Below are 23,713 nucleotides of genomic sequence, written 5' to 3'. Positions count from 1 at the left end.
TGCAACCAGGTAAAACATTTGTATGCTTGTGGAAAACGACAAAGAAAACATAGAAATTATATCGGTACCAAATGCTATGATGGTGGTCTTAAAATAATACCACCACCCCACACCACCACCCCCTGCCAAACAGAGAAGAAGATAAACGAGTGCACTGAGGCCATTTGAACTCTAAGAGACTGCCAAGGTCTGGGACGGGAGAGCGGTTCAGATCAATAGGGCTGCGCCGATGCCTGCTCCAAAGCCTCCCGCCCCCGGCGCCGGTGCAGTTGTCGGCCATGAAGCTCTTCCCCAGGATTGAAATCCCAGCCAGACAGTCTGGCCTGGGCTGGAGCAGACTCCTGCCCGCTTGATACCCTCTTCCCTTGACTCAAAGACTATCCAGAGTTGTTCCTCCCTTCCAGACCACTCCTTCATGCTCTCCTCTGTGCGCTTGCCTGTCTCTGCCTGCCTCTCTGTTAAACGTTTCCTTTCTCAAAGGTGCTGTCCTAAGCCTCTCACTCTGCTGTCACCCGGAACCTTGTTTATTCCCTTGGCCTCGGCTACCAGATCTCTCTTCTGAGCCACAAATCCCTTCCAAACACAGCAGGAACAATCTTAACCATTTCAGTAGGCTTTATACCCAGCATGGAACCCCACTCAGGGCTTGAACTCACAACCCTGAGATCAAGACCTGAGCTGAGATCAAGAGTTGGACCCTTAACCAACTGAGCCACCCAGACTCCCCTTAACCATTTATTGAGCATCTATTATGTACCAGCACTGGGACTGGATGCTGTTTTTTTAGGTATAATTTATATAGTTCAATGCAATGGACAAACATATGTATCTACCTAACCAACACCCAATTACATTCTTTACCTTTGAAAGATTTCATGTTAACCAGCGTTGCCATCCTTATTTTACAGTTGAGGACACAGGTTGGGAGGAACTAAGTAATTTGATCAAGGTCACACTGTTAATTCATGAGGGAACTCAGATTCTAATCCAGACTTAGCCTTCTGGAAGGTAATGCTCTTCTCTACACGATGGGAATTCACCATGTTCAAAACCGCCCTTGACATTTCTTTGATTCACTTACAGCCATTGACTCCAAACAGGCCTGCATTAAAAGAGGGAAATATTGGCTCATTTAACTGAAAAGTCCAGGCGTAAGCATCAGGCAGACCTTGATCAGGGTTCATGTGTTACTGGATCCATTTCTCTCCTGGGACCTCTGGAGTCTGCTTCCTCTATTTTGGGGTCATTGTTAGATACACTTTCCTCTTGTGGCAAGAAGGTCTCATCAGCTCCAGCCACACGTGCTCATTCAGATCCCTCAAGGAAAGAGGAAGGTGGGGAAACATACCTGTGGTTAAGTCGGTATCTTACATTTCCCTGCAATTCTGTTAGCTAGTATTGAGAGTTCTGATGTCAGTGTTTTGTAACAAAGTAAATATTACACAATATGGTGCCTTTATAATTCTTTTGATAGAAGAACAATAGCTGTTTAAAAAGAGGTTCTGTTTGTTCATTTATTTCTCTAAACATATGGCTTTACTCTTCATTTTGTTTCTAAAATCCAGAAGGAAGTGTATAAACGTAAAGAAATCACAGGACAGAAATTACCTCCCAAAACAACATATTGCCCAAACTAAAGGGAATACTTATGCAGTTAAATTTTACAATAGTTTTTTTTTCACTTCTTATGAGAATATAGTTGATATACAGTGTTCTTTTAGTTTCAGATGTACATCCATTGCTCATCAAGACAAACACAGTCACCATCTGTCACCATACATTATTACAGCATTATTGACTGTATTCCTGATGTACTTTTTATCTCTGTGATGACTTATTGACTTTATAACAGGAAGTTTGTGTCTCTTAATCCCCTTCACCTATTTCACCTATCACCCCACCTCCCTCTGGCAACCCCTAGTTCTCTGTACAATAGGTTTTTGTTGTTGTTTGCCAAACGTTTTATAATTAGGTCAGATAGCCAACCAAGAAGAAAGCAGTTTCACTGTGAGTTGTGAAAAATAACAAGAATGTTTAGTACTGAGCAGAGGTACCTTTATTGTGTATATCCCTTCTCTCCTGCCAAAGGTTTTTTTTTTTTTTTTATTGGGAAAAGCTGTTCTCCCCCACAAAACAACTAAAATACTAACTCTTACTCTGTCTACTGCCCCAGGGAATGGAGTACGTCCTCCGCTGCTTCATCAAAGAAGGCAATGCTGAAATGGTTCGCCAGATCGAATTCATCATCAAGCAGCTTAATTCAGGTCCGTTCAAAGCAGGAAGCTATAATCTGTCTGTGCATCTCTCATGTGTGCTGGAAGGATACACGGGCTTTCTTAGGAAGGCTTGTCATATCTTGGAATCCATTCAGGGGCTTTAAGGGAGGTGGGGAGACCCAACTGAACCCACCAACAAGGCGGTCCAGATTGTCCCAGGATCAACGAGCTTTCACCACACTTTAGGCTTAGAGTCAACAAAAAGAATTCAAAAGCAACCGCAGAAACCCTGCTCTACCCTTACGTTCTCTTTATGTGGACCTCCCCCTCCTCGTTCTCTCCCCCATTCACAGGGCTTCTCTGGGGGTCCCAGGGCCAGATGAGGAAAACAATGCCGACCTCCGTGGCACCACCACAGAAAATGTCACTCTCCCGCGTGCATTCACGCTTTCAAAACAAACTTATGTTGCCCGCTGGTGCCATGGAGGAGATGATCCTCGTTCTCTCGGGCTTTCTCCGTTACCGTGACAATCGACATCCCGTAGTAAGCAGGAAAGGAAGGTGCAGGAAGCCTTGGATGGGACCAGGATGGAGGGGAAGCTCTAGCTCTTTCTGTGGACTCCTGACATCTTGATCCTGACTCGTACCCGTGCCAGAGGCACCCAGCAGCCCACATCACTCAAAGTCCAAGTGCACAGATCCTACTTAGCACGTGAGCAAGGTGAAAAAACGAATCTCCTGATCTCTACTCCTGAGTCAGCAGCTTGACCAAGGCCAAGAAACAGTTGCCCGAAGCCATTCAGTGGAGGAAGCCCATAGGTGGCTCATGGTTCGTGGCCTGAGCTGCACACGGCAGTCACCTGAGGAGATTTGAAAGTCCCCAAAGCAGCACCCCATGCTAGTCAAGTCGGAAGCTCCAGGGGGGCCCCAGGTGTGAATAGTGTTTACATTTATTTCTTTTTGAGAGACAGAGCACAGGTTGGGGAGGGGGGTAGTGTTTAAAGCTCCCAGGTGATCCCCACATGCAGCCGGGGTGGTGGGTCCCTGCCTCGGACGAGCACAGAAATGGAGAGGCTGAAAGAGGACGTTAGGGGCTCCTGATCAACAGGAAGCAGCAGGGAGAGCAGCCAGTGAAACCTTCACTCCCTCAGGCCTGGGCACATTTCCATCTGAACATCCTCCCCCTTGGCTATTCATCCCAGATTCGGGTGAGCAAGGAATAGAATTTTGCTTTCTGCAACGGCTGCATTTCTGATTTGGAACCCCCACTCTGCTGGGCGGATGGATCGACAAAACACAGCGAAATAAAATGCGGCTGTTCCATGACAGCAGTCGGGACTCTGCTCGCTCCCTCGCCGGCTGTGGGTAGAAGAGAGGCCACTGCTGGGGAAGGAGGGAGATGCAGGGAACAGCTGAGAACTCCGTCCCTAGCGAGTGGGGGTCCTCTGTGGCTTCGGGGTCACGTTTGGGCCCGGAATCTTCTTCAAGGCTGGCTTTGTGTTTCAGTCTATCCAGACCCATGCGCCTCCATTTTCTTGTCGGTCTCCCCTCCTTCCTGGCAGCCAAGCCACAGGGGCGGTCCCCCTTGCGCTCTGGCCCCAAACCGTCTCTTTGTCGTCTGTAAAACTGGCCCTTAAGCTAACATGCTGAAGAATGTGAAGAGGGAGTGTCAGTTAGACATTTCCGTGAGGGATGTGCTTTGTCAGGAAGTTATCGTGGGTGGAGTTCTGGTATATTCAGAAGGGGCTTGACCTACACCTGCTTTGCTCAGTAAGTTCCAGTTTCAATAATGAATGTCAAAAGTATTTCTTTTTTTTAGCAAGCACTTCAGTTATTCTGTATCCATGGGACAGTGGCAGGTCCCCAGAGACCCTATTACTTAGGAGTCTGATCCTCTGAAACAAAATGAGGAAGTCATCGAACGTTTGAATGGAGGACGAGGCACACACACGCAGCTGCCTTAGGATATGTGTCGTGAGCATGGTGTCAGAATGAATGGGTGTACCAGCATCACTGTGAAAGCCACAGAGGGGAGAGCTGGAGTTTCCACCCCGTTCGGGCTTCATCCTCAAGTGGACATTAACAGTAGAGTATGAATTAGTAGTAGCTTACTAGTTTAAGATAAGTCGGATGGCATTGCCACAATCTCTATTTAGCGTATTGGCTTTATTGTTCTATTTTAGTAAACATGTGAAACGTGCGTATGGGTTTTCATACATTCGGGCCCATCTCAGTTCTCTAGTCCTGTTTTTCCTATAAAGTTTTAAGGTTTCCAAGTACAGAAATTCCAGAGTATTTTAGGAACCTAACCCCACAGGTGGGGAAGGACTGCCCTGGGGAAGCTTAAGGGACGTGGCAGACAGAGGTGACCGCCACCAGCAGCAGCAGGGAGGTTCATCTATGACTCCAGCCCTCAAGGGGGGGGCCTGGCAGGTACTGGCCAGTCCCTGAGGAGAGGACGGGAGCAGGGCCGAGCCAGCATCGCCAGCTGGGCCGCAGGAAAGGAAGGACACTGATGGCTGCGAGCACCACTCACTGTTAGTTCCTGGAGTGAGGGCAGCTGGCCGTGCCACAACCCAGGAGACAGTGCGGGAAGCAGGGCCGATGTCCCCGTCACCCCCAAGAGGAGAAACTGACATTTATAAGGTACTTAATTAAGTTCACAGGACTGGATTGTTCTGGGGAATAGGATGAGTCTGAGCCAACAGGCTCAGGGGAGGGGTTGTGGCTGCACCAGCCTGTGGCTTCACGGAACGCCTAAGATTCTTTTTTAAAAAGTGGGAGGGGGCATTTGCATATTGGAAAAAGAAATGTCCACAGCTGATGAATACAGCAGCACCCCCGTTTCGAAAGCCACCTGCTTGATAGGCATTTACCTGCAGGTAAATGCACGGAGCAGAGCTCTACGTGCACTGGGACGGCACAGAAGTTAGGTGAGGGAGCTTCAGCTCAAGTGCAGAATGGCGTAATTTCCCCATCTGCAAGGTAGTTTTCTTGACTTAAACAGCATTCCGTGACAGGGGTGGGGCCGTGATGGGCGTGGAGGTGTGCAAGCCCCCTGAGGTGGGGACAGAAGTTGGTGTCCTGCAGGCCTTGGTCTAGCCAAGTCAGTGAGAGTCCTTCCCTTTAGAGTGAGGGTTCTGTCAAGGACAGTGGGTGTCCTAGGGCTTCTACATATTCCTTCTATGAATGGTTTTGGGGTTTAAGTTTAATCTGCCCCCTTTCTAAGTATGCTGAGCAGTCTCTTCAAGAATAGCCTTTGGCTCCTTGCCTCCTACTTCCTACTTGACTTCCTCTCCTCTTCTCTCAGGCTCTCTTTACTTTCATGTCATCTGTTCAAGAAACAAATGATCGTTAAGGAAGATGCGTTAGGGATAGAGGGACGAGTAAGCCCGGTGCTCTGTTCTCAGGGACTCACAATTCAGTACAATGGGTGAGGAAGATGCCCAGACAAGTCCATAGCCATTCGTACATGAGTAAACTGATCATCCCAAAGTGGCAAGCACTATCAGACTGCTGTTCAGTATGGCACTGTCTAGTACTACTCTCCAGAACAATGCTGTCTAGAGAAAATGCTGAGTGTTCAGCAGACAGAGGGGTGACTGCCCAGTGAGGGGTCAGGGAAGGCTTCGTGGAGGAGAAAGTAAGCAAACTTCTCTAACAGCCACTGTGTACCTGGCCCTGGGCCAGGTGGCTTAGTTTGGTATACTGTGAAGTCCCCCCCCCCCCCACCCACCCACCCACCCAACAACCCTAGGAAGTAAGTGGTCTGATCCCCATTTCACAGATGAGAACACAGAGGCTCGTCCTTTCTCAGATTCCATTTTGCTATTATCCCTCCTTTATATATAAACTCTTAAGATCTAGCAGTGAAGCACGGGAGCCTTCAGGAACCCTACCTGCCACGGCTGCTACCCCAGCCCCTGTGGGAAAATCACGGGATTTAAAAAACAGGCTTGAGTTGAATCTCAGCTCTGTCACTTACGGGAGTGTGAACATAAACAAATCTCTTATCCTCTGTATGCCTCCTTTTGCTGTTTGCTATAAAATGGGGAGAAGAGTCAACCAAATCTTTGTACGGAGGAAATAACACGTGTACAGCATCTAGCTCGATGCCTAGCAACACTAGTTTAATTTCTTTTTTTCTAAATTCCTCTCAAATTGTATGCTGGCTTTTAACTTTGCTCGCGCCACTACCAATGCGTTCTGGCCAAACTGGGGGAGAGATTTAATTTGCTGACGATGATCGCAACCTGTGGCCGCAATGGCCCCAGAAACCAAATTGTTCCGAGGTGACCCGATTCTCATTAGCGCGTTTACACGCCTCTACAGCAGCTGAAGGATTTTGTTGGCCAAGACTCCCAACTGTGTTTGCAGTTATTCATTTATTTTTTTCTTTATAGAGGAGCTACAGGATGGTGTTCTTGAATCTGATGATGATGAAGAGGAAGATGATGAAGTAAGTTGGTGGCCCCTGACACCACCTAGAAAACTCGTGCCAAATTATTGAGTCTCTTCCTTGCCTCGAAGAGTTAGTCCAGAAATGGAGGTTTTGATCCCTGCAGCATTATTCCTCAACAGTGCTGGAGCTTGGCTAAGCTCAGCTGCGGGGGGTCCTGCCCGTCTCAGTTGAGGTGTCGTGTGGCTGCTTTCCGCGTCCAAGCTGGCCTCCCACCCTCCCCGGCCCCTCCGCGTGGCCTCCGATCGCCGAGCGGTCAGGCTTACGGTTCCTCACCGGTTGGTGGCTGGGCTCCAAGAGGGAGGAAGTGAAAGCTTCCAGTCCTCTTCTGGGCTCAGCGGTCTCAAAACATCCCTTCTGCTGTGTTCTGCTCGGGGCACATCACAAGAGTGGCCCAGACTGGGGGACGGAGGTTAGACTCCACCGACAGGAGGGTTCGAGGCGGGAGGATTGGGGGTGGCCATGTCTGAAGGACACCTGCCGCCCCTGGGGTGGGTTTTCCGCAGCCACAGCGCACAGGTGTCGCGCTCCACAGCACTCGGGGCTTATGGGAGGTTGAAAGGCAGCACTTCTGCGACATGAGTCTTGCTTAGAAGGGGCCCGAGCCTGCCCTGGTCTTCCTCATGTTTGGGAGCGTCGGGCCCGGAGGCTGCCGTGAGACTCTCTAGGCTGAGAGGCTGGGTTCAGAGCGGGCGGAACCAACCACCTTGCTCTTTTATTTGCGCTGTTTCGATATGGGTTTCCTCGGCTCTGCAAAATCTGCTTACCTGGTTTTTTAAAACCAGAAGGTTCAGAACTAACGTCGGTGAGTCTCATGAAGCGCAGATAGAGAATGGCGACTCGTGGGCGGGAGATGGGTTTTTCAGACGACGAGCTTTTTCCTCGTTCTTCCTCCAGGCCTAGAAAACCCATACACGTTACTCTCTCCACTTCTCGGTACTAATTCCTGGTTTGCATTCCTTCTATTTTGTGGGGAGCAAGTACTCCTGAAGTGAATGCTGGAGGAGAGGTTTCCCCTTGGAGTTGTGGTCTCTCGGCTTAAAAGGTCTGTAAAGCCAGGGTTTTGTCCACTGATGGCACCAGCTGGGGGAGATCTTCCAGCGCGTTCATTTAAGAGCCTTCATTTAAGAGCCTTCCAGAGAAGAAGGCCGTGCTGAGGTCGCCCGGTGATTGTCCTTCCCACAGGCCGCCTCCCGCCTGCCGTTTTCTTCCTGAGCTGTAGGTGGCACTAGAGGGTGAAGACCGCTCGGCCTTGTCCGACGAGCGCAGTTCTGGACCTCGGCTGGGGATCCTGGCCCCTTCCTTTGCAAAGGTGGATCCAGAGAGGGAGGAGACCAGCCTAAGGTCACACAAAGTCGATGGCAGTAAAATCTGGTTTAGAACAGGAATTGGCAGGCTTTTTCTGTAAAGAGAAAAGTAAATATTTTAGGCTTTGGAGGTAATGTGGTCTCTGTTTCAACTACTCAAATCTGCCGTTGTGATGCAAAGTAGCTATCAGCGATACATAAAAGGATGAACGCGGCTCTGTTCCCATAAAATTGTATTTATGGACACTAAAATTTGGATTTCATTTGATTTTTGTGGGTCACTAAACTTTTTTTTTTCTTTCAAATATTTAAAGATGTAAAATCATTCTCAGCTTGCTGGCCTTTCAAAAGCGGGCATCTTGTCCTGTAGGCTATTGTTGGCCAGCCACAGGAGAGAACCCAGCTCCCTGACCCAGTCTTCTCAGGACTGTGATAAGAGACCATCTTTGTTCCTTGTCCCATCAGTATTGTTTTAAATTATGTTTTGAGTTAATATCTTAAGTAATTCCATTGAGTTTTTGTCATTATATCCAGAAGTTCTCCTCAGGAACTATTTGTCCTCTTCCTGAGTTATCTCTTTGGAATTTTTTTGTTTGCTTTGGATTTTTTGTTTTGTTTTGTTGCTCTCAACCCCTGTGTCTTTGAATTGCAAGGGAAAATTCATTTGGCTCAACTGTTCTGTTAATGGTGGGAATTCAACTTTGGAAAATATCCCTATGGAAGCAATTACAGTCTACTAAAAATTAAGGAATATACAGATCTTTTATTTTATTTTTTTTTAAGATTTTATTTTTAAGTAATCTCTATACCCAAAGTGGAGCTCATCCACAACCCGAGATCAAGAGTCACATGCTCCACCGACTGAGCCAGCCAGGCGCCCCTATAGAGATCTTTTAATTTTCTGGACTTTTGGCTACCCTGATTTTTATTTTAAGAGGGTAGGGTTTGAAAATATTTGTTGTGATAACTAGAATTTTCAGAAGACTCCTAGAAGGTGTTTAGTTGGGAAATTGTAAGGAAAGGATCTGGCCTTTGGGGCCGGAACATGGCTCTGCGATGCACTCCGGTCAACAGGTCCTGGACTTTCCCTGTCTCTTCACCCCTGCAGCACACCGCAGAGTGTTAGCAAGGGCGACCCGGGGAGGGCCCCAGCTATCTGTGTTTTACTCAGCTGGTAAACCGAGAGTGGGGGTTACTTTTTAAATTCGAAAGAAAAAGGAAAGTGAAAGGTGCTTAGACCCAAGGAAAATTTCCACAGAGCATTTGAGCACGTGGCACTGTCTTTGGAACATGGCTACTACCTCCCAAGGTGACAGCTTTGAAGGAGACAGCACAAGTGTTTCCAGGACCTTTGAGTCAAATGGCATCTTGCTTAGCATTGTAAAAAAATTTTTTAATTTCCCATTGAAACCCAAAACACAGATAATGGAGCCCGTGTTTTCACGGAGCTCCTCAACGCTTCTAAAGATAACATGGCTCTGTCGGAGTGGGGCTGGAAGCCGAGGGGAATTAGGCTCCGTTTACCTTACATCCAGTTAAAATCTGTGCACTTGCAACTGTGGCCGCTGGTCCTGCCGCCCAGGAAACTCAAGAGACCCCCCCCCAGGTGCACAATCTGATCTAATGTCTAAGAATGTAATGACTTGTCCTGGTGTGCTAAAAGTTGTGTCTGATATACACACATTTGTATGCCAAAATAAAAAGATGTAAAGGTAGTGTTAGGGATGTTTTTTTCTGACTTACAGGCTGTCTAGTGTATAACGTCAAATAGGAGAAGGAAATCACAAAGCGATGTGAACACTATGATTCAATTTCAGAAAGAAAACAAACATAAACACACAGCCTGATGAATGATGTATGTACTTCTGTGTACGCGCGGCAGAAAGGCGTGGCAAGTTACGCCCTCTTTGTTGACACTGGAAACTACCTGGAGACCAGGAGGAGGAAATGGGGGGAGGCAGCGAGGTCCTGGTCAGCGGGGAGGGCCGCAGAGTCACCTGTGAAGTGAGAAGTGAGAGAGAGGGTGCGCCAGATTCAGTGGGCGGAGGGCGGGCGCTGAGCACCTTGAAGACTAATGGGGCAAAAAGTCAAACCGAGTTGGGGAGCAGGCGGGAAGTAAGAGAATGGAGCCGGTAAGATATGCGGCTCTTCCCACGAACCTGGCTGTGAGCGAGAGAGCAAGTGCGAGAGCCCGCAAGCAGGGCAGTTGTGTTCGGTTCTAATTTGGGAGACACCGAAGCTTATTAAAATGCTGCTGGGAAGGATCCAGCTGAGAGGGAGAGGTGGAGCATTCAGGGCAGGAGGAGAGAGGAAGGATGGCCTCGGAAGGACAGGTGTTTTCATCATTTTCTAAATTGCTTCTGATGCTCTCTTGGCCCACAAGCCCCCAGACCCATTCAAACCTCCAGAGAAATAAAACCTTCATTAGATGGGCTTGGCCAGCGCACACACAGGAACAGGCAGGTAACGGCTACAGTTCGTAAGGGCGCGAACGCACCTCACCAGGTGGTTCAAAGAAATGTATCATCTAATACAATTTAGTCTTATTTCTAACATTTATTCATTTTTGGGAGACAGAGCGTGAGCGGAGGAGGGGCAGAGAGAGAGAGAGAGAGGGAGACACAGAATCCAAAGCAGGTTCCAGGCTCTGAGCTGTCAGCACAGGGCCTGACGTGGGGCTGGAACTCACTAGCCATGAGATCATGATCTGACCCAAAGTCGGTCGCTTAACCAACCGAGCCACCCAGGTGCCCCTAGTGCAATTTAGTTTTATGTTAAACATTTGTCTTATGTTCCCAAAAAGCTGATGGTAAATCACAGGGCTCAGGAACCCTGATTCCAGTGTTCCCACCACAAATGGCTCATTTCCTGATTACAGTTTAAGGTGAGGTGTCTAGCTCATAAGTGGAGAAGAAAAGCCTTCTTGTGCTATTTGAGAAGACTGATTTTAAGACAAATATTCTCCCCTCTTAACAAAACAGGCTTAAGTGCCAGGTGAGATCAGCATGGACATTGACTTGCTGGTTGCCATGGAAGTGACAGTCCTATGCTCAGCAATCTCCTCTAGAGATTTCTCGAGGCCAAGAGTCATTTATTCAACAAATATTTGAGCGCCTTCACATAACATCATTCTAGGAAATAATGAGGAAGGGATACAAAACAAATCTGAAAGAGTATCTGGGCTTAAAATACCTCCAAGTAAGATTTGGATAAGTGAGATAATGATGCTGATCATCGCCACTCACGGTTGTGGCATCACCAGGTGCCGGGCGCTGTTCAGGCACCGTGCGTGCATTCGCTCATCTCCTCACAACAACCCTGCGATGGGTGCCATCGTTGTGCCCGTTTCACAGATGAGAAAACAGAAAATACGGCACTTACCGAGTTCACACAACCACAGTGACGGAGCTTGGAATCAAACCCAGGGGGTCTGACTCGCAAGTCCACGCCGTTAACCACTACACGATTTTGTCTCTTGTGAGACGTGTGAACACGTGTAGACAAAAAATAATAGAAAATAAATATATAAGTATAGGTTCATGAATGGGATAGAAACAAGTGCTGTAGAAATTCCAAAGGCTGCAAAAGTACTGGAACATGGCCGTCCCGACAGGACTTCCCTAGCCTAGGTTGACAGGTAAGAGGAATGGATTGAGGACGAGAAAAATGTGGTCAGGAAAGCAGGAGAGGCATCTTCCACGGGAGACAGCGTAAGCTTATCCCTTGCTGCCCCTGTGACCCACATCAGTATGTGTTTGTGCTTTCATAGTGTTCTTGTAAGATACACACATACAGTATTATACATATACATACACATATCCGTGTATGTTTTCATCAATACTGGTTTTACAAAATGAGATGGCATAGATTATAGATGCAAGCACACACATACACTGTGTTGTCTTTGCTCTTGTTAATATTTCCTGGCAGTCCCTCTAGATCAGCCATCAGGGCAAATTGATTCTGCTTAATGCCATAGATGTACAGTTTTCCAGATCTTTGCTTTGTCAAACAATGCCGCAGTGAATATATGCTTTGTAAATATATGCTTATTTACTGGTACTTTTATTTACGTGGGCTTTTGTTGCTGGGTTGAAGTGTATGTGTGTTTTTAATTGTTAATAGACTTCTCCAGATTGTTTTTCAAAAAGGCGGTGGCAATTCGGATTTCACTGGCAGAGCAGGAGAGGAGACTTCCCTCCATCTCCACCAGCGTTAGGTGCAATCATTATTTTTGCCAATCTCATATTGATAAAGTGCTATCTCGTTGTTATCTTAATTTGCATCCCCATTGTATAGTGTGAGCATCTTTTATGTTTATTTTATTGGATATTTGGGTTTGCCATGCTGTAATTTCCTATTCGTGTCCTTTCCTCATTTTTAACATTGTTTGTCTTTCCGTGTCACTTCATTTGAATTCTCAGTGTGTTACAGATATTGCCCCTTTTTCACCTTCAGTGCACAACATTCAAAGATACATCTTTTATTCATTGACTTATTTTTATAAATTTGCCACAACTCTTAAAATTTTTAAGAAGATACATATATTGACTTTTCTTTTACAGCTTCTGTGTTTCTGTCCCAATTAAGGTCCCCTGAACCATAAATTTTACATTAGTCTCCTAGATTTTCTCTTCAGACTTTATTTTTTTCATTTAAATTTTAATTATTAAATATATATATTTTTAAGAGTGAGAAAGAGAGCATGTGCACACATGGGGGAGGGGCAGAGAGAAGGGGAGAGAGAATATCCCAAGAAGTCTCCACACAGAGCATGAGGCTCAATCTCACAAACCACAAGATCATGACCTGAGCTGAAATCAGGAGTTGGATAGGCGCTTAACTGACTGAGCCACTCAGTTGCCCTTGTTTTGTTTTTTAAGTAAACTAACTTGACCTCCAACGTGGGGCTCGAGCTCTTGACCCTGAGATCAAGAATGGCATGTTCCTCCGACTGAGCCAGCCAGGTGCCCCAATTCTTACACATACATAGAAAAATACATATCATATTTATGTAAGGTTTGAAGTAACTTCTCAGATTTTTGGTTTCAGGACATTTTTTCACTCCTAAAAATTATTGAAGATTCCAAAGAGCTTTTGTTTATGTGTATTTTGCCTATCGATATTTGCTAAATTAGGAAGAATTTAAAACTGATAGAATGTGTTTATTACTTTTTTTTTTATTCTTTTTAAGTTTATTTCTTTTGAGAAAGAGAGAGAGAGAGAGAGAGAGAGAGAGAGAGAATCCCAAGCAGGTTCTGTGCCATCAGCACAGAGCCAGAAGCAGGGCTGACCTGAGCAAAAATCAAGACTCAGATGCTTAACCAACTGAACCACCCAGGTGTCCCAAGCGTCCAACTCTTGAGTTTGGCTCAGGTCATGATCCCAAGGTTGTGGCATTGAGGCCTGCATTGGGTTCCACGCTGAGTGCGGAGCCTGCTTAAGATTCTCTCTCTCCCTCTCTCTCTCTCTCTCTCTCTCTCTCTCTCTCTCTCTCTCTCTCTCTCCCCCCCCCCACCCCCCACTCATGTTCTCTCTCCTTAAATAAACAAAACAAAACAAAACATTAAAAGCAAAACAAAAAAAGGTTAGTTGCAATGTAAAGTCAAACACCATACCAACAAATCTTTTTTATTCTGTTAAAATCTGCTAGTCTCTTTTGCATTCTGTTAATCTTACTTTCTGATCGTTCATTGCTAGTGTATAGAAATACAACTGTTTTTAGTGTATTGATCTTGTGTCCTGAAACCTTACTGAACTCGTTTATTAGCTGTAAGAGTTTTTGTTTCTTTGTTTTGTTTTGTGATGGGTTCCTTAGGATTTTCTGTACACAATGCCATATCCTCTGTAAATATAGATAATTTTTCCTCTCTAGTTTAGATGTCTTTTATATTCTTTTCTTGCCTAAATTGCCCTGGCTACAACTTCCAGTACAACATTGAATAGAAGTGGCTAGCTGGACATGTTTGTCATTTTCCTGATCTTAGGGGGAAAGATTTCTGTCTTTTACTGTCCGTTGTGATGTTGGCTGTGGGTTCCTTATAAAGGCTCATTATCAGGTTGAACTTCCCTTCTTTTCAGAGTTTGTTAAGTATTGGATTTTGCTGAATGCTTTTTCCACATTAATGAAGATGATCATGTGAAATTTTTTCCCTTCATTCTGTTCATAGTGTATTACATTGATTGATGTATGTTAAACCACCCAATAACCACCCAATAACATATAAAAGGGATTACAAATCCCTTTTATAATTTGTAATTATAAATTACAAATAAATTTATAATTTATTTATATATAAATTTATTTATAAATTATCTATATTATATATATTTTATATATATATAAATTATATTATAATATAAAATTATATATAAATTGATATATAAATTATATCAATTTATATATAAATTTATAATTTACAAATTATAAATAAATCCCTTTTATTATTTGTAATCCCTTTTATATGTTACTGGATTTGGTTTGCTGGTATTTTGTTGAGGATTTTTGTATGTATATTTATAATAGATATCACAGTGTAGTTTGACTTCTCTTATGATGTCTTTTTCTAGTTTTTCAAAAATTTTCACTTCAAGTCTGGTTGACATACAAGATTATATTAGTTTCAGGTGTATAACATAGTGATCAACAATTACATACACCTCTTTTTCTGGTTTTGTACCAGGGTGAGCTGGAATATGTTCCCCCTTCTGTTTTTGGGAGAGTTTGTGAAGAGTTGATGTTGTTAATTCTTCTGTAAATGTTTGTTGGCCTTCGCCAGTGCAGCCTTCTGGACCTGCGTTTTTCTTTACAGGAAGTTTTTATTTATTTTTTTTTAAATTTCTGGTTTGATCTCTTTACTTGTTATAGGTCTATCTGTTCAGAGTTTTGCTTTCTTCTTGAGCCAGTTTCTATGATTTGTGTCTTTCTGAGAATTTGTCCATTCTATCCAAGACATCTAATGTGTTGATTTGTGTGCAGTTTTTTGTAGTATTGCCTTATGATCTTTCCTTCTATAAGGTCAGTAGTGTCCCACCTTTCATTCCTGATTTTAGTAACTTGAGTCTTATCTCTTTTTCTTGGACAGTGCTATGGACTGAATTGTGCCCTCTCACATTCATATGTTGAAGCCCTGACCCCCCCGTGTGTGTGTATTTGGAGACAGGGCGTCTAAGGAAGTAATTAAGATTAAAGGAAGTCATAGGGGTGGGGCCCTGATCTGGTGGGATTAGTACCCTTAAGGAAAGAGACAGTACAAGATACTCTCACCACCATGGGGGAGGGCACAGAGAAGGTGGCTGTCTGCATCCAGAGAGCTCTCATCAGGAAGTGAAACAGCCCACACGTCTTGGCCTTGGACTTCCCAGCCTCCAGAACTGTGAGAAATACATTTCTGTTGGTTAAGCCCCCTGGTCTGTGGTATTTTACTACAGCAGCCCGAGCTGACTAAGACAGTCAATCTAGCTAAAGATTCATCAATTCTGTTGATCTTTCCAAAACCAACTTTTCACTTTATTGATTTTCTCTATTGTTTTTCTGTTCTCTATTTCACTTATCTCTGCTCTAATCTTTATTATTCCCTTCCTTCTGCTTTTCTGTTTCTGTTTCTTTAAGGTGTAAACTTAGGTTACTGATTTGAAAGCCTTTTTTCTAATGTAGGCATTAAATGCATACATTAAATATATATCACTATAGTCTGCAAGGATATGGTGGATTTGCCCTGTTGGTGGAAAATAGTATGGAGTTCCCTCAAAAAATTAAAAATAGAACTACCCTACAGTCCAGCAATCACAGTACTGGGTATTTACCCAAAGAATACAAAAACACTCCTTCGGAGGAACACATGTACCCCTGTTTATGTTTATTGCAGCGTTATTTACTATAGCCAAACTATGGAAGCAGCCCAAGTGTCCATCAATGGATGAATGGATAAAGAAGATGTGGAACACACACACACACACACACACACACACACACACACACACACAGGAATATTATACAGCCATAAAAAGAGTGAAATCTTGGGGTGTCTGGGTGGCCCCGTTGGTTAAGCATCTGACTCTTGGTTTTGGCTCAGGTCCTGATCTCACGGTTTGTGGGTTCGAGCCCCATGTTGGGTTCCATGCTGATAGTGTGGAGCCTGCTTGAGATTCTCTCTTTGCCCCTCCCCCTCTCACTTTCTCTGTCTCTCAAAAATAAACAAACTTTAAAAAACTTATAAAAAAAAAGTGATATCTTGCCATTTGCAATGACAAGGATGGAGCTAGAGAGTATTATGCTAAGCGAAATAAGTCAGAGAATTCAAGAAACAAACAAGCAAAGGGGGAAAGGAGAGAGAGGCAAACCAAGAAACAGACTTGGGTCGCCTGGCTGGCTCAGTTGGTAGAGCATGTGACTCTTGATCTTAGGGTTGTGAGTTTAAGCCCCATATTGGGTGTATAGATTACTTACAAATAAAATATTTTAAAAAAATAAAGTAAAATCTTAAAAAACTAAAAACAAAACAAAACAAAACAAAACAGACTCCGGTATAGAGAACAAACTAACGGTACTAGAAGGCAAGGGTGGGGGATGGGTGAAATAGCTGATGGGAATTTAGGAGGGCACTTGTGATGAGCACCAGGTGAAGTGTTGAATGGAAGTGTTGAATCACTATATTGTACACCTGAAACTAATATTACATTGTATATTCACTGACTAGAATTTAAATTAAAACCGAGAGAGAGAGAGAGAGACATCTGACAGAGGTACATCACCTAGCATGGGATGTCTGTCACACCCTCAACCAATGTAAAGTGTATATGTATATACATTTATGTGTGTGTGTGTGTGTATTCCCACTATAAATTTCCCTCAGAGTACTGATTTTGCTATATCCCATAAGTTTTGGAAAGTTCTGTTTCCATTTCCACTTACCTCGAAATATTTTCTACTTTTCCTTGTGATTTCTTCTTGGGCCCATTGGCCATTTATGAGTGTGTTTTCAACGAGCCCTTGAGACAAGGCTGTTGACACTGAACAGGCTCTCAGATCAAATAAAGATAAGCCCTGGGAGGTGTTCCCAAGGACTTGCCTGACAGGTCAGATAATGATGGTTCTCTTGGAACGGGGCTTTTGGGCACCTGCTCCTTCCAGTGACCGCTTGGTTGCTGGTTTTCACTTTGATTGCAGGGCTGGGGGTTTTCAAGGAGCTGGGGAGAGAGAGGAATGCCACAACATTTGCTATTCTTACTGACAATTAGCCCCCTTTTTTTTTTTTCTTGAATAAGCACTCCTCAGATGGTCATAAGCCATTGGTTAATTTCCAGAGTTCTGAAAATTTTGGTTTGGACAGTTTTTGCCAGTGTTTTCCTTGCTTTTGTGGAGGAGTGGATTTTTGGAAGTTCTTACATCACAATTCCTGCTGGCATCCTGCCTAGTTTATACCCATGCATGATTTTGTATTTTCATGCATTGATCATTTGGGAAATAACACTTTCTCATTTTTGCAGTTTTTCCAAATGTGGCCGTACTTCATTACAAAACATCCAGAAACTGCATTAGTTAATATTGCCTCTGATCTCATCAGAAAAGTCTTTAGAGGGGCGCCTGGGTGGCTCAGTCGGTTAAGTGTCTGACTTCGGCTCAGGTCATGATCTCACGGTTTGTGAGTTTGAGCCCCGCGTCGGGCTCTGTGCTGATAGCTCAGAGCGTGGATCCTGCTTCAGATTCTGTGTCTGCCTTTCTCTCTGCCCCTCCCCTGCTTGTGCTCTGTCCCTCTCTGAAAAATAAATAAATTTAAAAAACAAAAGATTAAAGAAAAGAAAGGTCCTTAGGTATTGGGAAGCTATCAAGCTTGCGGTGGCAGGAGCAAGTGTTTTCAAATGTTTGTTTTCTCTGGAGAGTTCAAATTTCATCATTGATAATAGATCCTACCAGTTGTTTTCCTTGATGTGAAGGGCTCACCTCATTAATCTCTGAGAAAATGTCTGCCCGACACCTAAGTCTGAAACAACATAGTTTGTCTATCATTCTTTCAAGTAAAAACGGTGTTCCTTAAAAAAAAAAAAAAAAAAAAACACAAAAAACAAAAAACTGGCTAGTTAGGCTCGCAGCTCAGATAATCTCACAAATGTTTTTCAAGATAACCATCATGTACATCCCATTTTGTTACACAGAATGTTAGAAAGACAGTCCACTGGAGTCGAGACTCAGTCAAATTCCTGCTGCTTCATCAAGGACATTCTTCAGTGAAACTCTAACAGCTTTCTGTCACTGATCTATAATTTTTCTGTCTGTCCATGTGTTCATCCATCTATCTGTCCGTCTGTCCATCTGTCTATTAACCTGTGGTGGCAGTGGCGACGGCTACTCGAGTTTGGTGGCCCCGCCTGATGAAGGCACCGGTGGTTTTACCCTCTGTTGCGTCTGTTCCATCAGTGCAAATGTCAGCACAGTTGTCCGGGGATAAACCATGCAAGTCGATACATTAAATATTTCTTCTGGCAACACTTGTGTTTGTTGTCAAGCGACAAAAAAGATCTCTATGCAAAAGTCTTTGGTGGCTAGTTACTGTTGATACTGGATGAGTATAAGCAAAATAGCAAGTTCAGACATACTTCTGCAGCTGAGATATAAATTAACACAGCGTTCGTGTTTGCAGCTTAATCTTTGATTCGACGAGCTACTGTTTCATCGGAAAGTAGCATACTGTAATTTCTTTTGTTAACTGCCCATTCAGCAGTGTAAGCTCTACAAGGCTTTTGGGTATGTTTCTTCAACAAAGACAATAATTACCCTTCATTGCTCTTCAGTGGTTTTGTTGTTTCTTTTTGAAACTAATTGGGGGGGGGGGGGGTGTGGTTTTAGATGCACAGAAGAAAACAATACAGGGTGCCCGTATACCCATCACACAGCTTCGGTGGCTTTTTAATTTCTAGTTTGAAAAAAAATGAAAACAAATTTTCAATTATTGACTTTTAAAGAAGTCATCACATCTATGTTTAAAATATTCAAATCCACTTTCTTTAAACTCTCAATGATTTGTCTCAAAATGATACCTCAATTATACTTATCTGTCATTATAATATTATCCAAATATGTTTTGTTACATAAGACACAATAAGGCATCTGTTGACATCTACAAAATTGAGGGAAAGATAGCTTCCGTGTAATTCCGTTTTTTATTTGAAGTCTGTCCAGCTTCTTTGGAGTACATCCTTCCCTTCCATGAGTCAGAGAACTTCCTGATAAGTATTTTTCTCGGCATCTTTTAATATAAATGGTGCAGCTGTGGGTTGAGAAAGTGGGGCCTCCGGTCTCCCTTTTTAAGCCAATGATCCATCCTTAAATATAAGAAAAAATACTGTATAAATAAGTTTTCTTTTATTTTAATTTTTTTTCAACGTTTTTTATTTATTTTTGGGACAGAGAGAGACAGAGCATGAACGGGGGAGGGGCAGAGAGAGAGGGAGACACAGAATCGGAAACAGGCTCCAGGCTCCGAGCCATCAGCCCAGAGCCCGACGCGGGGCTCGAACTCACGGACCGCGAGATCGTGACCTGGCTGAAGTCGGACGCTCAACCGACTGAGCCACCCAGGCACCCCAAGTTTTCTTTTATTTTAGAATAAATGATTCTTAAATTTTAAAATAACAGTTTTAGTGAAAATCTTAAAAATTAGAAAATTTCTTGAAAAAATTATAAAAATACTATTCCAAAAGAAAACAATAAGTCTACTTATAGTCTGTTTCCACATAAGAGCAAGGAAAGATTTGATTTTGAAATAATGACATATCGAATGATAATGAAGTTGGATCAGTTATAGTAGATGTGACCAAGATAGCTAGTGAAAACACAAGGGAAGAACTGAGCACATGTTTATATCCCGAACCTTAGAAGAAGCTTGTAGAAAGTACAAGAATACTCAAACATTCTGTTAGCTATCAGAGTGATATCATCACATGTCATGTAGCTCTAGAAAACTTCAGTGTATCATAAGAGAATGAAAGTAAAAAAGGCAAGTGTTATTACTATTAAAATAATTATATATTATTTTATAAATTATAATATAGAAGTGTATTGTAGCTGTGAACATAGTTTAGACTTCATGGACCCCCTGAGATCTTAAGGTCTCCAAAGTTTCCCCAGACCACACTTTGAGAACCACTGATTTACCGTTTTGTTTTGTACAATCTTTATGAGTTTGAGTATTACAATTTAATGAAAAGGGGCGTCTGGGTGGCTCAGTCAGTTAAGAGTCTGACTTTGGCTCAGGTCATGATCTCACGGTTCGTGGGTTCGAGTCCTGTGTCAGGCTCTGTGCTGACAGCTTGGAGCCTGGAGCCTGCTTCCAATTCTGTGTCTCCCTCTCTCTGCCCCTCCCCTGCTGACACTCTGTCTATCTCTCTCAAAAATAAATAAACATTAAAAAAAAAATTTACAGTTTACACTGACTTTGTAAAGTGGATAATAGGGTTTCTTCATCTTTTCCTAAGGACTGGAATTAGTTTTGTTTTGTTTTATTTTGCCTTCTCAGTTCTTCTGCCCCCACCCCATCCACCTGGCCCAGTGATACCTGCACGGTCTCTCCTGAGGAAATGAATCTGGTCAGGTACAAGTAGGAAGATGGCAGGTGGGTGGGTCTGCGGCTGACCTCCCCAGGTGGCTGCAGTGAACTCAGACCCAGTGACCATTTCCTGTGGTTGACTGTGACACAGAAGGGCTAGATTTTTTTTTTTTTTTAAATCTTATTCCCTACAGCATCAGTGCACAAAGCAGAAAACTGGGTCTTATTCCTTTAAAATACAAATTCGTGTCATTTTCAACATACGACTCAGTATGATACTCTCTTTAGATGTATTTCACCAAAACAAGGCCCTGCGTAGAAAGGCGGCAGGTAGGAGAGCCGCGTCGGTAGCTTTTATAACATCCCTGTGGGTTCTGGCATCGCTAAGGGATAATTAGCATCAAATCGCTTTTTGCAGTTTCCGGGACATTGTCAGCCCTTGCTGAATGTTAGCTCTCATTACTATTGGCGTGACGATGATGATTGTCATTATCATCAATCTCCCCTCCGGCGTCAGCTCCAGGCCCACCGCGCCCGGCTATGGAGAACCACGTAAGCTGGTGTTTCCGCACTTGGCATTCCGTCGCTGGCTCTGGTGGCAGCGTGGGTGCCACCGAGGAGCCCTCGATAAGAATGTGGCCTCAGGTGTTTTAAAATACAGTGTATTTATAGAAAATTTGAGGTTCAGTAAGGCTAAGAGATCAGAAGACAAGTGCCTTTGAAAAGATAGTTTGTTACAGTTCCCAAAAATCAGGGGCATGCTGCATCCTGGGGGGGGAGGGGTGGGCGGGGGCGACGCCGGGAAGCCCCAGGGTCAGTCACGAGGCAGAGGGAGAGAAGGGACATGTAGCCAAGAGCTTCGATTGTGGTTTGTGCAGGAAGGAGTGAGGGAGGCAAGTGAAGCAGGTTCAGGATCCGCTAGTTTGAATAGTTTCAGTGGGCTCTGGCCTGAGGGGCTGCCCCTGGTTGTCTCGCACGTGGCCCTGGGGTCATTAGGGCAGGTGGATAACGGCCAAGAGTGTGAGAGCCTGATAACAGGAGGTAGTTGGGGTGCGGGCCCTGGATTGGTCGGCTTGCCTTTGAAAGGTGTGCTCCCGACTGAGTTTTCCACCGTCTCTGGGAACTGGCTTCTAGCCTCATCTCCCTCGAGAAGAAATGGACTCTCCCAAGTGTGAAGGAGCTCCAGGGACCTTACGTGGTCTCGAACCTTCCCTCCAAGTTAACCACTTCCTTCAGCCCACCATTGCTGCCACCCGCACTCCAGGGCCGGGATAATTACCGCCATCATCCTGCCCGGTTGTAAGATTCACACGGACCCCCCCTTGGTATTGACGAACGGATAAAGGCCAGAGCCTTTTGAAAGGAGCTTTTGTTTAAAAACCAGAGGAAGAAACTTAGCAAATGAGAGAGCTGCTAGAGCCGTTCGGGTCCAGAGCTGCGTCGCAGAGAGGTGGGCCTCAGGCCGAGGAGCGGCATGAGCCCAGAGCACAGGCCCGACCCAGCCAGGGATGCTTCACTGTGGCCTGGGCATGGGCTGTGCAAAGCGGGAGGCGGGACACAGCTGCAGCAGTGCCGGAGCCAGACTGCAGAGAATGGAGAGCCACTGAACTGTTGTGTGCCCGGGAGGGGTGTGAACAGAGCTGGGTCCTAGGAAGATTACTCTGGCACGAGTGTTCACGTTAACTGGAGATCCATAACGCTTAGAATTACCTGACTGGCAGTATTTTCTGAGCAGTTACTACGTGTGGGACTGGGCCAGGAGCTCTACAAGCTGTTTTCCGTTTATTCTTCGTACGCCTGCTGTCAAGAAGGTTCTGTTACCAGCACTACATACTGGACGAGAAAACCGAAGTTTAGAGAGATTCAGGAACGTGCTCGCGGTTACACGGGCAGTAACTAGCTGAAGCGAGGTTTGAACCCAAGCCCACGGACCGCCCCACGCCCCACCTCCCCACGGCTGTGCACTTTGAGCTTGGGTGGGGAGTGACGCTAAGCTGGCCAACGGCAGGGAGACGTTGCGCAGGGAGTCCCCGTGGACAGAACCCTCGGGAGTGCCGGCTACCGGGGTGTGCCATTAGGAACCGAAGGCTGGGGTGACCTTGGGAGGATGATGGTACCTTGAACAAAAGTGGGGCACACAGGCGGGAGGTGCATATCACGTGCAGGGTAAAGCTGGATTTTAAACGGGGAGGTCCAGGGGCGCCTGGGTGCCTCAGTCCGTTAAATGTCCAACTCGATATCTGCTCAGGTTGTGATCTTGTGGTCATGAGATCGAGCCCCACGTCAGGCCCTATGCCGAGCATGGAGCCTGGTTGGAATTCTCTCTATCCCTCTCTCTCTCTCTCCCCTGCCCCTCCCCTGCTTGTGCGCGTGCTCTCTCTCTCTCTCTCTCTCTCTCTCTCTCTGAAAATAAATAAACATTTTTTTAATAGATAAATGGGGAAGTGCCTACCATGATCTAGCTAGAACAGAAAGCAGAGGGGCGTAGAACCAGTCAGTTTCTACCCAGGCTTCCCTCATGACCTTGCATTCCACAGACAAAGACATACCGTGGAGTGCTTGGTCCATGACCTCCTTTTCTTCTGCCACCCTCGTCTATAACCTGTAAGACGGCTGACCCACCAGAAGCTGTACATGTCCAAAGAGCCAACGGCAAGCTGCTCTCCATGAATCATTCTGATGGGTCGCCCGCTGTGGTCGGCATGGTTGGCACGGTGCAGATAGGCTTGTGATTCCCTGTTACCTAATTAGCAAAGAAATGTCTGTCTGTGTCTGTATTACTTGCAGGACCTTTCCATTATTTCACCGAGTCAATAAAGAAACCAGTGTTTCCCAATTAAGGCTTTTGCTTTTTTCTGGTTCTAAATCCGTTTATTTCTATAACGGCCCCTGTGCTCCCAGACCTTGGCTGGGATGAACCACCCGTCAGGCTGACTCACGGCTGCTGCCCTCATTTCCACTCTGGTTTCTATGGAAATAGACATCAGAAGGCTCAAAACAAGGTGAGGGCTCTGAGACACCTCATGATTCTGAGGCTTTTGCAAACCCTATTTGTCCGACATCTGTTTCCATGGAAACAGATGCAGAAAAGGTCAACCAGTGCTCTACAAGAAGCTTCTCTTTCTCTTATCTAGTTTTGGTCTTTTACAAATAATGAAACAGTGCATGTCTTTTTCGCATTATCAC

The 23,713-nt window shown here is 44.8% G+C and overlaps 1 protein-coding gene and 1 long non-coding RNA gene across 7 annotated transcripts in view; one reads left to right on the top strand and one right to left on the bottom strand.

The window, feature by feature from the left end:
* ARMC9 (armadillo repeat containing 9) overlaps nt 1-23,713 on the top strand; it is a 152,813-nt gene that overhangs the window by 71,333 nt on the left and 57,767 nt on the right. For all 6 annotated transcript variants that reach the window (XM_078450789.2, XM_078450788.2, XM_078450786.2 and 3 more), the window contains 2 exons: nt 2,174-2,264; nt 6,620-6,675. In XM_078450789.2, the coding sequence (XP_078306915.1) occupies nt 2,174-2,264; nt 6,620-6,675 (147 nt within the window). The remainder of the gene's footprint in view (nt 1-2,173; nt 2,265-6,619; nt 6,676-23,713) is intronic.
* LOC132672271 (uncharacterized) lies at nt 19,146-23,694 on the bottom strand. The gene is made up of 3 exons (XR_009607451.2): nt 23,150-23,694; nt 22,238-22,360; nt 19,146-19,304 (listed from the first exon to the last, which is right to left on the bottom strand). It is a non-coding gene; the product is annotated as an uncharacterized LOC132672271 (long non-coding RNA).

This window comes from Panthera onca, chromosome C1, assembly GCF_046562875.1.
Source record: "Panthera onca isolate mPanOnc1 chromosome C1, mPanOnc1 haplotype 2, whole genome shotgun sequence".
In the NCBI taxonomy this organism is placed as follows: domain Eukaryota; kingdom Metazoa; phylum Chordata; class Mammalia; order Carnivora; family Felidae; genus Panthera; species Panthera onca.
Note: the sequence above shows the minus strand (reverse complement) of the source record. Positions and strands in the feature narration are given on the sequence as shown.